This window comes from Podarcis tiliguerta (genome assembly GCF_965153285.1).
Source record: "Podarcis tiliguerta genome assembly, chromosome: 2".
Classification (NCBI taxonomy): Eukaryota; Metazoa; Chordata; class Lepidosauria; order Squamata; family Lacertidae; genus Podarcis; species Podarcis tiliguerta.
Genome location: NC_139535.1, coordinates 41,155,945 through 41,168,353, shown reverse-complemented (window position 1 = coordinate 41,168,353; position 12,409 = coordinate 41,155,945). Strand labels below are relative to the sequence as shown.

The 12,409-nt window shown below is 46.5% G+C and overlaps 1 protein-coding gene across 1 annotated transcript in view; it reads left to right on the top strand.

The window, feature by feature from the left end:
• The window catches only part of CELSR3 (cadherin EGF LAG seven-pass G-type receptor 3), an 87,128-nt gene that overhangs the window by 26,764 nt on the left and 47,955 nt on the right, over nt 1-12,409 (top strand). Inside the window, exon 2 of the mRNA XM_083419166.1 lies at nt 4,063-4,695. Within this exon, the coding sequence (XP_083275292.1) occupies nt 4,063-4,695 (633 nt within the window). The remainder of the gene's footprint in view (nt 1-4,062; nt 4,696-12,409) is intronic.

Here is a 12,409-nt window from a genome sequence, read left to right as displayed (position 1 = left end):
CCTGTTGACACTTGCGGGCACCATTATAACTGTTGTGCAACCACAGCGCATTGCCGAGGGCACAGAGTTCTGCTAATGCAGTGGCCGCTCTGGCTGGATGTCCCGTGGTGCTTTGTTATAGCTGAGAGGAGCGCACACTCTGGTTATAAATAGCCACAGCTGCACCTCACCATTTTTCAGCTGCGGGAGAAAATATGAAATGTGTATAAATAAAAGCACAAAGAGAGCAAAGACATATGGGCAGGGAGTAATGGCTTGACTTCTTATTCCTCAGAAACCCTTTTCCAGGAGGGGACCATTCCATCACAGTCATGCCATCTCTCCCTGCTTTCTCTCTCTCTCCCTCTCACTACAGCTATTGTCGGGGACTGTCAGAGAAAGGGGGAGGTTCAAGCTAGGAAAGAGGGCACCAGCAAAGAGAAACAATTGTCCATAACAGAGGTCCAAGTGTAGAAACATGAGAATCTGTCTTAGACCAAGCTGAGGCATTGGTTTATATTGGGATATGCTCTGACTGACTGCAGTTTCCCAGGGTTTCAGGCAGGGGCTCTTCCTAGATCTACCACAGAATGCTACCATTTTAACCATTTCTCTCCATTTCTTATCCCCCACAATCTTAAGTTCAGTTCTACACATTTCAACACCCGTATGTGATTTTATTCTAAATTCCTCGTTCAAAATCCACTAGCAAACTTCTCCTAATAAAAGCATTCGTCCACAATTTTGCCAAAAATACTCATTTTTGCAAAAACATTCCCCCCAATAATGCATTTTAATGCCACTTTCACTAATATATGTGTTTTAATGCACACTTTACCCTAGTATATGCATTTTTGTACACTCAACTGGAGAACTGCATTGCAAAATTCGGAGAAGTGCAAATTTTGAAGGATGACTGTGTTTCAGCTTGCGTACTGTTCTAGAAAGTACGAATGAGTGTCAGCGATGGGTAGGAGCCAGAGAAGTGGGGGGATGCATGGGCCAAGGAGGCAGGTGGGGAGGAGGATGATCCAGGGGGAGGAGCCAGTGATTTCTGCGGTTCTGTGCTATCCACGAGCAGCTGCAGGTGGTGGTGGAAGAGGGGAGTTGAGAGTAGGCACAGGTCCACGGTCTGAGACGGGGCACAGGTCCACGGTCCTAGGTTGCCTAGACAGCTAGGTCAGGGGCTGATCTACTATGAAACTAATGAAGCTTAAGTTTCAGAGCCCCTAATCCTGGAAGGACCCCAGAAACAACTTTAGTCCACATTGCTTAAATAAAATGGGTTTAGTAGACGCAATTTGAGTTGCACAACTCAAATTGATTTTTTGGTTGCATGTATTTCAACTATCTCACAGATTGAGAGTTAATAGCACATATGCTGTAAAGGTTGTTGTAAACAACCCCATTGAAGAATATAACAGTGGCTACCCAGACCTCATTGGGGACCCATAATAGTACAGTGGTACCTCGGGTTAAGAACTTAATTTGCTCTGGAGGTCCGTTCTTAACCTGAAACTGTTCTTAACCTGAGGTACCACTTTAGCCAATGGGGCCTCCTGCCTCCTGCCACTTTAGCCAATGGGGCCAATGGAGCACGATTTCTGTTCTCATCCTGAAGCAAAGTTCTTATCCTGAGGTACTACTTCTGGGTTAGTGGAGTCTGTAACCTGAAGTGTCTGTAACCCGAGGTACCACTGTACAACCCTTCAGGGCTCCAGTTAATTGTTCTCGCTGGTCTGGGTGTGTTTGGGACAAGGAGGGAGGTTTGCCTTTAGCCGTGAACTGTATTTAATTTCTACCCCTTTCCTAACCCTCATACAGCCCCCACCCTGCTCCGGGAAGAGAAGGGTAGCTGGCAATCGCAAGGCAAGCAAAGCCACTAGGCAGAGAGCACTTGGTGTGTGTGTGTGTGTGTGTGTGTGTGTGTACGCGCTTTAAGACAAAGTGACAAATAGCATGCGAGTTAAGTCTGAAGATGGAGTACTCCATTTGGTGGTGAATGGCAAGGCTCCTTATGGTGATTGTAAAACATTGCTACAGTCCTGTAAATTTCCTCCGTCTCTTGCTGAGTATCCATAAGCAACAACCCTGCCCTGAAGAGCTTACAGACGAAAGATGTATTTCAAGGCAAATCGCTCACGAGATTCTAGCAATGTTTTTTGCAGAAGTTTGTGCAGGCCGCGGAAAAGCATGCCGCAGGGACCCAGTTCTCTCCTCTGGTCTGAGCTTCTGGAATCTGGAAGCTGCAATTAATACCAATAGATGGCTAACAGGGACAGAGGGAGCTGTATTATGTCAAAACAGAGGATTAGTCCATTGGTGTTATACCACTGAGCCACAGCTCGTTGCCTTCCACTTTCCCCAGCACACGGCCTCACCTTCCATTCCGATGCATCCCTGTCCATATGGCTGTGAACAGCCCAGAGCCACCCCCTTTTTAAATTCCCCTGGTGCTTTCAGGTGCGAGTTTAATACTGCAAGGGAGCCATTGAGTTGTGGCAAATCAGTAATTGGCAGCAGACTTCTTATTGGATTTTCCCCGGATTAAATGGGGGTGGGGAAACATGGGGGTGGCATTTTGATGTGTGAAAAACTTGCGTGCATTAGAAGCACCAGTCCCACATCCACACTATATATTTAAAGCAGGCATAGGCAAACTCAGCCCTCCAGATGTTTTGAGACTACAACTCCCATCATCCCTAGCTAACAGGACCAGTGGTCAGGGATGATGGGAGTTGTAGTCCCAAAACATCTGGAGTTTGCCTATGCCTGATTTAAAGTGTGTTTAAACTATGCAGTCCCCCCCCCCCCCCGGATCCTGGGAACTCTTGTTTGTTAAGGCAGCTGGGAACTGTAGCTCTGTGACGGCAAAACTACAGTTTCCAGGATTCTTTGGGGAGGGGGAGCCATGCACTTTAAATGTGCATCAGGTGTGCTTTAAATGCATGGTATGGGTGTGACTTGTGTCTGTTCCACCATAGCTATATATTTTATTGTAGAAACCTGGGCCATAACTACCTGAGAGTAGAACCCTGCTGATAGGAGAGTCTCCTGCTGGCTAGGCTGGTCCAATGCCAAAGAGGGCAGGCTCCTGCAACTTTAATCATTGTATAGAAGCTGCAGGAGGTGGAAGGAATTCACAAGAATCACCTGCCTTTTCCCACCTGTGCGCGTCTGTGAGATGCATCGGATGAAGTGGGCTCTATTCAACGAAAGCTTAGACTAAAACAGTTAGTGCTTAAGTTGCTGTAGTATTCTTGGTTGGTTTCATCAGGTGATTGGTTCACCATATCAGAAGTGACCCTCCACATGTGCATTGTTCCCCTTAGCTGCCTTTATGGGGGACAGAGTGTTCTATGCTCTTGTTTTGTGGGAGCTTGCGATAATCCACTTCCAGAACTCCCTCCCCATTCAGAGACTCCCTCCCAAAGAAATAAAGTATGCAAAACTCATATTCCCATACATAACACCACAACTTTTAGCAGTGTACTTCTGAAAAACAAACACATTCCTGTTAAGTGACCCACAAGCTTTGGAACTGGTCTGTGGTTTCCTGGAGGATTGGTAAAAGGAAGAAAGCTCTGCCATTCTCCCGCAAAGATATGCACCCGCATTGTTCAGCCTGGACACTGAGGTCCAGCACTGAGGCCTTCTGGTAGTTCCCTCACTGTGAGAAGTGAAGTTACAGGGAACCATGCAGAGGGACTTCTCTGTAGTGGCATCCACCCTGTGGAACGCCCTCCCATCAGATGTCAAAGAAATAAACAACTATCTGACTTTTAGAAGACATCTGAAGGGCAGCAGCCCTGTTTTGGGAAGTTTTTAATGTTTGATGTTTTATCGTGTTTTTAATATTCTGTTGGGAGCCACCCAGAGTGGCTGGGGAAACCCAGCCAGATGGACAGGGTATAAATAATAATGAAATAAATTGTTGTTGCTTCTGTTGCTGTTGTTGTTGTTGTGCTTTGCTCCTCTTGCCAGTCTCAATTTGTGAGCCAATTTCTCTTGTATCAGGTGTTTGTGTTTGAAGCCCTTCGCTCCGAACCCCTGTTCCTAACCTCTCCCTTCTCTGCCCTGCAGACGGGATCCACAGTGTGACAGCCCAGTGCGTCCTGCGCGTCATTGTCATCACCGAGGACATGCTGGCCAACAGCATCACGGTGCGCCTGGAGAACATGTGGCAGGAGCGCTTCCTCTCTCCCCTCCTGGCCAACTTCCTGGAGGGCGTGGCCACTGTCCTGGCCACCCCAAAGGAGGACGTCTTCATCTTCAACATCCAGAACGACACGGACGTCGGCGGGCAGGTGCTGAATGTCAGCTTCTCCGCCATGGCGCCCCGCAGCGGCCATTTCTTCAGCTCGGAGGAGCTCCAGGAACAGCTGTACATGAAGCGCATGACTCTGACTGCGGTCTCCATGCTGGAGGTGCTCCCCTTCGACGACAACGTCTGCCTCCGCGAGCCCTGCCAGAACTACATGAAGTGCATCTCGGTGCTCAAGTTTGACAGCTCGGCTCCCTTCATCGCCTCCGTCTCCACCCTCTTCCGGCCCATCCACCCCATCACGGGCCTGCGCTGCCGCTGCCCCCAGGGCTTCACCGGAGACTACTGCGAGATGGAGATCAACCTCTGCTACTCCAACCCCTGCCGCAACGGAGGGGTTTGCACCCGCAAGGAGGGCGGCTATACCTGCATCTGCCACCAGCACTTCACAGGTAAGGCCATGGTCGAACCTCAGCGAAAGAGGAGGCTTGCTGTGGGGCGGGGGCAGTGTTTTCCCAAATGAAATTCTGCTCTCAGGGGCTTCCATATGCCTACTTAGGCGGAGTCCTTGTGCCAAAGGGATCCACATTCTGCACTGAGGATACTAGACGTGCTTTACTTGTGTGGGTTCATGTTTCTCGTCACACTGATTTTAAAAATAATAATAATTAAGGCTCAATATAGGCACTACCCGTAAACATGTACGCTGGAGGGAGATTGGACTCTGATCTGCCTCCTGGAATAATCTTACAATAGAACATGCTTGTGGCCGCTGAGACCATATATCATGGGTCCTGAAAGACCTACATTGGCTCCCAGTATATTTCCGAGCACAATTCAAAGTCCTAAATGGCCTCAGCCCAGTATACCTGAAGGAGTGTCTCCATCCCCATCATTCTGCTTGGACACTGAGGTCCAGTGACAAGGGCCTTCTGATCGTTCCCTCACTGTAAGGTTATAGGGAACCAGGCAGAGGGCCTTCTCAGTAGTGGCGCCCACCCTGTGGAACGCCCTCCCATCAGATGTCAAGGAAACAAACAACTATGTGACTTTTAGAAGACATCTGAAGGGCGGTAGCCCTGTTTTGGGAAGTTTTTAATGTTTGATGTTTTATCATGTTTTTAATATTCTGTTGGGAGCTGCCCAGAGTGGCTGGGGAAATCCAGCCAGATGGCAGGGTATAGATAAATCATCATCATCATCATCATCACCTTGCCTATTACCGTATTTTTCGCTCTATAAGACGCACCAGACTACAAGACGCACCTAGTTTTTGGAGGAGGAAAACAAGAAAAAATATATTCTGAATCCCAGAAGCCAGAAGAGCAAGAGGTGAAAGCAGCAATCCCTCTTGCTGTTCTGGCTTCTGGGATAGCTGCGCAGCCTGCATTCACATTTCCACTTACTTTTTAGGAGGGAAAAACTGAGTCTTACAGAGCAAAAAATACGGTACTTTTTTAATAGCCATTTTAAAAAATGCACATTTAAAACACACCACTTGCTCTCAAGAATCTTGGGAACTGTAGTTTACCCCTCAAAGAGCTACCATTCCCAGCACCTTTAACTACCAACAGTTTCAAGGATTCTTGGTGCTCTAAGTGCATGGTTTGTGCACAACCTCTGTTACGGGGGCTTTAAGTTACAACAACTGTGACTAGAAGAAAAACTTTCCCTCAATCACCTTCTCGCAAGATATTGGATTATTGGTCTGCAAGCCTGACTAACCAACCAAAGCTTATACCAAAGCTGCTTCCAAACGGGAGGCTCTGAGCGCTAATAAATCACTGCTTTTCCACTGTAAGCTATAAGTGGAATTGCAATTGACTTTCTACACTACTGGGGATATTGCACTTTTTCTGCCTGTTCATGGGCACGACACAGCGGCTGTGGGTGGGGGAGGGAAGATCCAGCCCACCTGAGCAGCCATTTGGAAGGGGGCAAGGCAGAATCCAAAGAATCCTTTTTTTAAAGGGGGGGGGGTGAGCGCACGCCTAGCACTTATTAATTTAAGCATGATTCCCCATTGCTACCCATGAAATGCCCATAAACAAAAGTAGTTAATGTTGGTTTGTGGCTGGAAGCATTTAACTGGTGAGGGTGGAATAATGTTGCTAAAATGACAGTGACTGAAAAGTGTCCCCCCCCCCCTTATTAGCATTATTTTGCTATAAATCTCTAACGTTATTTTACGTAAGTGTTATTTAACTAACATTTCATTTTTAAAATAAGAATTGTTGATTGGAAGAGTTTAATCAGGAGGAAGAACCCATGATGAACAGGTCCTCCCCATTTATTCTTTCAGAAAGTTAGCATTGTAAACCTTTCCTTTAAGCAATATTGTGCTAATGTTTTATTTATCTTTTTTTTAAAAAATGCTGTTCACTCAAGAGTTTTAAGGCTAACTGGAAGACTGATGGTCTGCAGGGCCACAGGTCCCACATCCCTATTGTAAGGGCTGGAGTTGTGGGATCCAGTTCCCTGCCCGCCTGTCAAAACTGGCACTGCTGGGGTGGGGAGATAAATATCTGGTCTGCAGGCTAGAAATGATTCCCCATTCTTGCTTTAGAGCTTTGGGTTTACTATAATGTAAGCACTCGTCTGCCAGCAGGTGAAGAGTAGCAGGGAGCCAGCTGGGAGGAGAGGAAAATGTGATGGTGATCGGCAGGTACTTTCCATGTTCCATAGTCAGGCTACATGGCCAGCAGCAATGGAGAAGATTTTCAAGCAGACCTAGTTACTTACTAGCAGGGTTCCAGCTTAAGGCTCAACAGGCAGGCTATCTTGCAAAAGAAGGTAGTGAGAGAATTGCAGAGATGGACAGGCTGTGAGTTATAAATCTTTACAACCACACTTTCCTCCAGGGAAATCGTTCATGCCAGTCTGCTCAAGACTGAAAAGTGCAGGCTCTAGGATGGCTTCAGAAGGGGCGGAGACTGTTGTGTGTTACAAAAAGAGCTTAGTTCACCAAATTAGAAATACAGGCATCAGGGTTGTGTTTCCAAAGTCTGCTTGTCATCAGAGATGAGAATAATAGAACTGTAGAGTCAGAAGGGACTACAAGGTTCATCTAGTCCAACCTCCTGCAATGCAGGAATCTTTTGCCCAATGTGAGGCTAGTATTATGACCCTGGGATTATGAGCTATCCCATGGATGAGAGGTTGTTCTCAGGGCTGCAGGAATAACTGAGGTTGAAGTGTTGATTTCTCCAGCAGATGCCTAGAGTTTGGAAGTAAAATATAGTTGAAGAAATGTCATCAAATATCTGTGTACTTGTTCCTGGGAAACCTGCGTAGTATTCCAATGTGTTACTTAATGCTGTCCTAAGAAAAAGGTTGCTTTAGGCATAGACACAGAGCTGTAATATTTATTTATTTATTTATTTATTTATTTATTCATTCATACCCTGCCCAAATGGCTGGGTTTCTCCAGCCACTCTGGGCGGCTTCCAACAAAATATTAAAAACACAATAAAACATAAAACATTTAAAACTTCCCAAAACAGGGCTGCCTTCAGATATCTTCTAAAAGTCAGGTAGTTGTTTATTTCCTTGACATCTGATGGGAGGGCGTTCCACAGGGCAGGCGCCACTACCAAGAAGACCCTCTGCCTTGTTCCCTGTAACCTCACTTCTCACAATGAAGGAACCACCAGAAGACCCTCGGAGCTGGACCTGAGTGTCCGGGCTGAACAATGGTGGTGGAGATGCTCCTTCAGGTATACTGGGCTGAGGCTGTTTAGGGCTTTAAAGGTCAGCACCAACACTTTGAATTGTGCTCAGAAATGTACTGGGAGCCAATGTAGGTCTTTCAGAACCAGTGTTATGTGGTCTTGGCTGCTGTGTTCCAAAGGTTGCAGAGTTGTGACAGCAGTTTTTCTGTTGCATTAATCAAGCTTCTTAGATGTTCTACTGGTATTCAGACTGGGACTCCAGGCAACTTACACAAATTAAAACACAGAAGGTTTAAAACATATAAAAGAGTAATTAAGCTATAACAGCATTACAACAATATCAAGAAACCTAAGTTTTAGCCAGAGTAGACCTTTTGAAGTTAACGGACCTAACACAGTCATATTTATTCTTTTTAGTAGATCCATGCTGAGTAAAACTTAGCTGAATGGACTTTAACAGGATTTAAGCAACCTAATGGTTTACAGAAATGCAAGCCTGATCCTGAGCCTTTTATACACGGAAGGAAGACCTACTGAGCTTAATGAGGCTTCGTTCATGTAATTGTGACATGGTCTTTTCATGAGCAGGATGAATGTGAAGATAGGCATTGCGGTTCTTTCACTTAGATACTCACACATGGATGGTTTCTTGCAGCTGAGACAGCTATTAACATATCATCCCTAGCAAGCCTCCTGTTCCCTTGATCTACAGGGTAGATCACGTATTCACCGGACAGACAATCAGGAACAGAGGAGCCAGGGGCTGGCGGTTGATAAAAGGATGAGGCAATGGGTAAACTGGCTTTGCACACCTCGGCCTGCCAAGAGGGAGAGGCGCGCCTCCAAGCCTGGCTGGGGAAGAGATAAGCAAAGTCAATGGTAATTAACCCTGAGCGTCTGAAGTGCAAGCCCACATTAGGAGGAGGGTTAATGTGCACTTGCTTGCCTGTCACTTCCTGGCATCTCCCCCATTTCCTTAGGAGAGTGGACAGGACCAAAAGAACAGAGCAAAGAACCAGTGGAGGAATTAGAGGAGGGAGGGGATGGTTTCATTCTGCCCCTCCCCTTACAGGCTGTTGCTAAGTAGCTCTGTGCTGAGCTGAGCCTACCCAACAGACGGACTGGTGGATGAAGAAGTACCTCCCCATCAGATTCTCTGTGTTTATCACTCTCGCTATTTATGTTATTATTATGAATACTTACATTCATTATTTAATTTGTAAGCCACTCAATAGGCTTCTGACCAAGCGTAAAAATCAATTGCACTGAAATACAAAGCAACCCCATTCAAACATCTATCATTAGAATCGGCAATAAAGCAACCCCATTAAAACAACACAGCAATGAAAACAGGAGACATAAGGTGAGCAGATGCAGAGGAAGGCAGGGCCTTTGGTATTTCTGAATAGGTTTCAGGTTTTCTCGCCCATGCGTGGAAAGCTTTGCTTGCCAAAATCCCCCTCCTCTATACAGCTGTGAAATATCTTCCTTTGTAGTCAGTCAGCCTGGTGCGCAATCTTGCCGCGCATGAGGGGTCTTCCTTTTGGGCCACTGCTTCTGCTCTTCTAATTTTTAGCATTACTGTGGGTAAGCTCCTGGGTCAGCAGGCCACAACCCAGAGATGCTGCTTTCACCTGTGCAGTGGCCGGGGGAGACAAGAGTTGCCCAGTCCCGCTGCTTCCCCTGATCATTGCCTGCTGCAATAGGTGAGAGAGAACAGGGTAGGAGAAGTCACACTTGCCCTTTCTCCCATGCTACTTCGCAACTGGCAAAGGTATGAGCAGCATCTGTGGGGTGTGAATTGGTGACCCTATAAACTCCCATGTGGTGATGCTCAGTATCTGGAACTGGCAGGCCAACCGGAAGTGACCATTAGGGGGCAAGGAGAGCCCAGCTGGGTCAGGTCAAAGGTCCATCAGGTCCGCTCTCCTGCTGCCCACATTGCCAACTAGATTATGCTTCCAGGACGGCCACAAACAGGACACAGAGGCACACCCTCAGCATTGCACCATTGCTATCCCCAGAAAGGCATCACTATCGTAAGAGGGAAAAGGCAGAAATAGATTGACATAAAATGTGCACATTCAAAAGTATAGCCAAAGAGATGCTCTGTGTTTATTTGCATTTATGAATTGTTTCCTATAAAATGTTTCCAACAGAAACGTCAACCATTAAAACAATTTCATAGATAAAAACAACTTCAGTGCAGATACAAACTGGGATAGAAAGAAATCTCCTCTTGAAAGGCTGCTTGAAGTAGGAAGGTGCTAAAGTACAAGAGTGGAGGTGCCGGTTGAATCTGTAGCAGGAAGGTCGTTCCAGAGGGCAAATGCAGCCACACTAAAGGGCCAATTCCTACATCACACAGAATGGGCCTCCTGAAATGATATCTGCAATTTGGGAGTCATTGGAGCAACCCGCAATTGCCTAACCTTGGCTCCCATAGGTTCAGGTTGGGGCTCACAAGCGAGAGACTTCAGATAGAAGCAAAACAGCAGCTATAATTAAAATGCAATCCATCTCACCACAATGAGGAAGATTGCGACCGGGTGACCTGCGTGTTTGCTTGTTCTTCTGTGCAGGAGTTTCTAACTGCTAATGAGCATCCACAAGGCCCCTGCTGCTCTCCCTTCTTGTGGGTCTTTCTCTCTGAACTGAAGACCAGATAGCCCTTCAGATAGAGGACTGTAAAGCAGGACACGCGCCCGCCCTGCTGGAGCTAGCATACCTGGTGAATGTCTTTGATTCAAGACCCAAGAAAGGGTCATTAGTGTGGTACAGCCAAAAAGAACCAGAGGTGTAGGAACAGCAGCAGCAGCAGCTGGTGCTATGGAAGTTTGAAGCCCATGAATATTTTGCAAAGCAGGTAGCTTCTGTCTTTCCAGTTGTAACAGATTAAATGTGGCTCCCGCTCCCGTCTTCACTCCCCCTGGTATCAGACTGGAGGGAATCATTACAGATCTCATCAAAGAGAGGGCGCTTTCATTTCAGAGACAATGGGAAATGCCTCAGGTTCCCCTGGGGACGGACTACACGGAGCCCCACCATTCCCTCTTGCAAGATTTAAAGAGGTGGCATCTCCCTCTTCAATTGCTGCATAGATCATCCTTGATATTTAGCAGAAGGGGGATGAAATGAAGGAGCAGACTGATGAAGGAAGGCGTCTTGCAAACAGCGCTTTTCTCAGCCCTGAATCAGCATCTGAGCCCAAATAGGCATTGCTGGCTTGTGTTAGGGGATGCGGGTGGCGCTGTGGGTTAAACCACAGAGCCTAGGACTTGCCGATCAGAAGGTCGGCGGTTCGAATCCCCATGACAGGGTTAGCTCCTGTTCCTCTGTCTCTGCTCCTGCCAACCTGGCAGTTCAAAAGCACGTCAAAGTGCAAGTAGATAAATAGGTACTGCTCCGGCGGGAAGGTAAACGGCGTTTCCGTGCGCTGCTCTGGTTCGCCAGAAGCGGCTTAGTCATACTGGCCACATGACCAGGAAGCTGTACGCCGGCTCCCTCGGCCAATAAAGCGAGATGAGGGCTGCAACCCCAGAGTCGGTCATGACTGGACCTAATGGTCAGGGGTCCCTTTCCCTTTACCTTAGCTTGTGTTGGATTGTGTGTACAGGTAATTTGGTCCGTCCTTTATAGACGTTATCTCCTTCTGGATGAATCATAGTCCTTTTAAGGACTATGACTCTAGCACTCATTACTCAGCTTCCTCCAAATCATCACAATTATTACCTATGATGGGTAGGATCATCTCTGAGTGTTGTGGTGCAGAGACAAATAACAAATCTCCTGGATATTAAAAAGAAAGCTGTCCTAGGGCCACTTGGGAAAGCATTTTTTTCTCTCATTTAATCTGTTCCAGCCCTGCTGAGTTTTCTAGATTACCTTCCTTATTGCATTGTTGTTTACTGGCATTAGGGCATATTCCAGTGTCAGCCAGACAGATTTGTACTGTGAGATGACTGTAAATTTGGATTGTGAAAACAACCGAAGTTTGATCTGTCAACCAGGGATGACTATAATCTGTAATTACAAGCCTTGTCTTTTGAATAAGTGTTTTGGAACTGCCTTCTGGTGAATATCAGACGGGCTCCAACCCTTTTGGGAATTCGTCACCCATTGAGGACCTTTTTATTCCACAAGGCCTTCCTAGAATGATGATCCTGGCCTGGTCACTATTAATTTTTGAACAGTATAATGTTATTTTAATGGGTTTTTATCTGGTATTCATAAAATTGTATCCATTTCTGTTTGGTACATTGCTTTGAGATTCTTTTGGACATAAAGCAATTAAGAAATTTTCTAAATAAGTACCGTATTTTTCGCTCTATAAGACGCACCAGGCCACAAGACGCAGCTAGTTTTTGGAGGAAGAAAACAAGAAAAAAATATATTGTGAATCTCAGAAGCCAGAACAGCAAGAGGGATCGCTGCGCAGTGAAAGCAGCAATCCCTCTTGCTGTTCTGGCTGCTGGGATAGCTGCGCAGCCTGCAT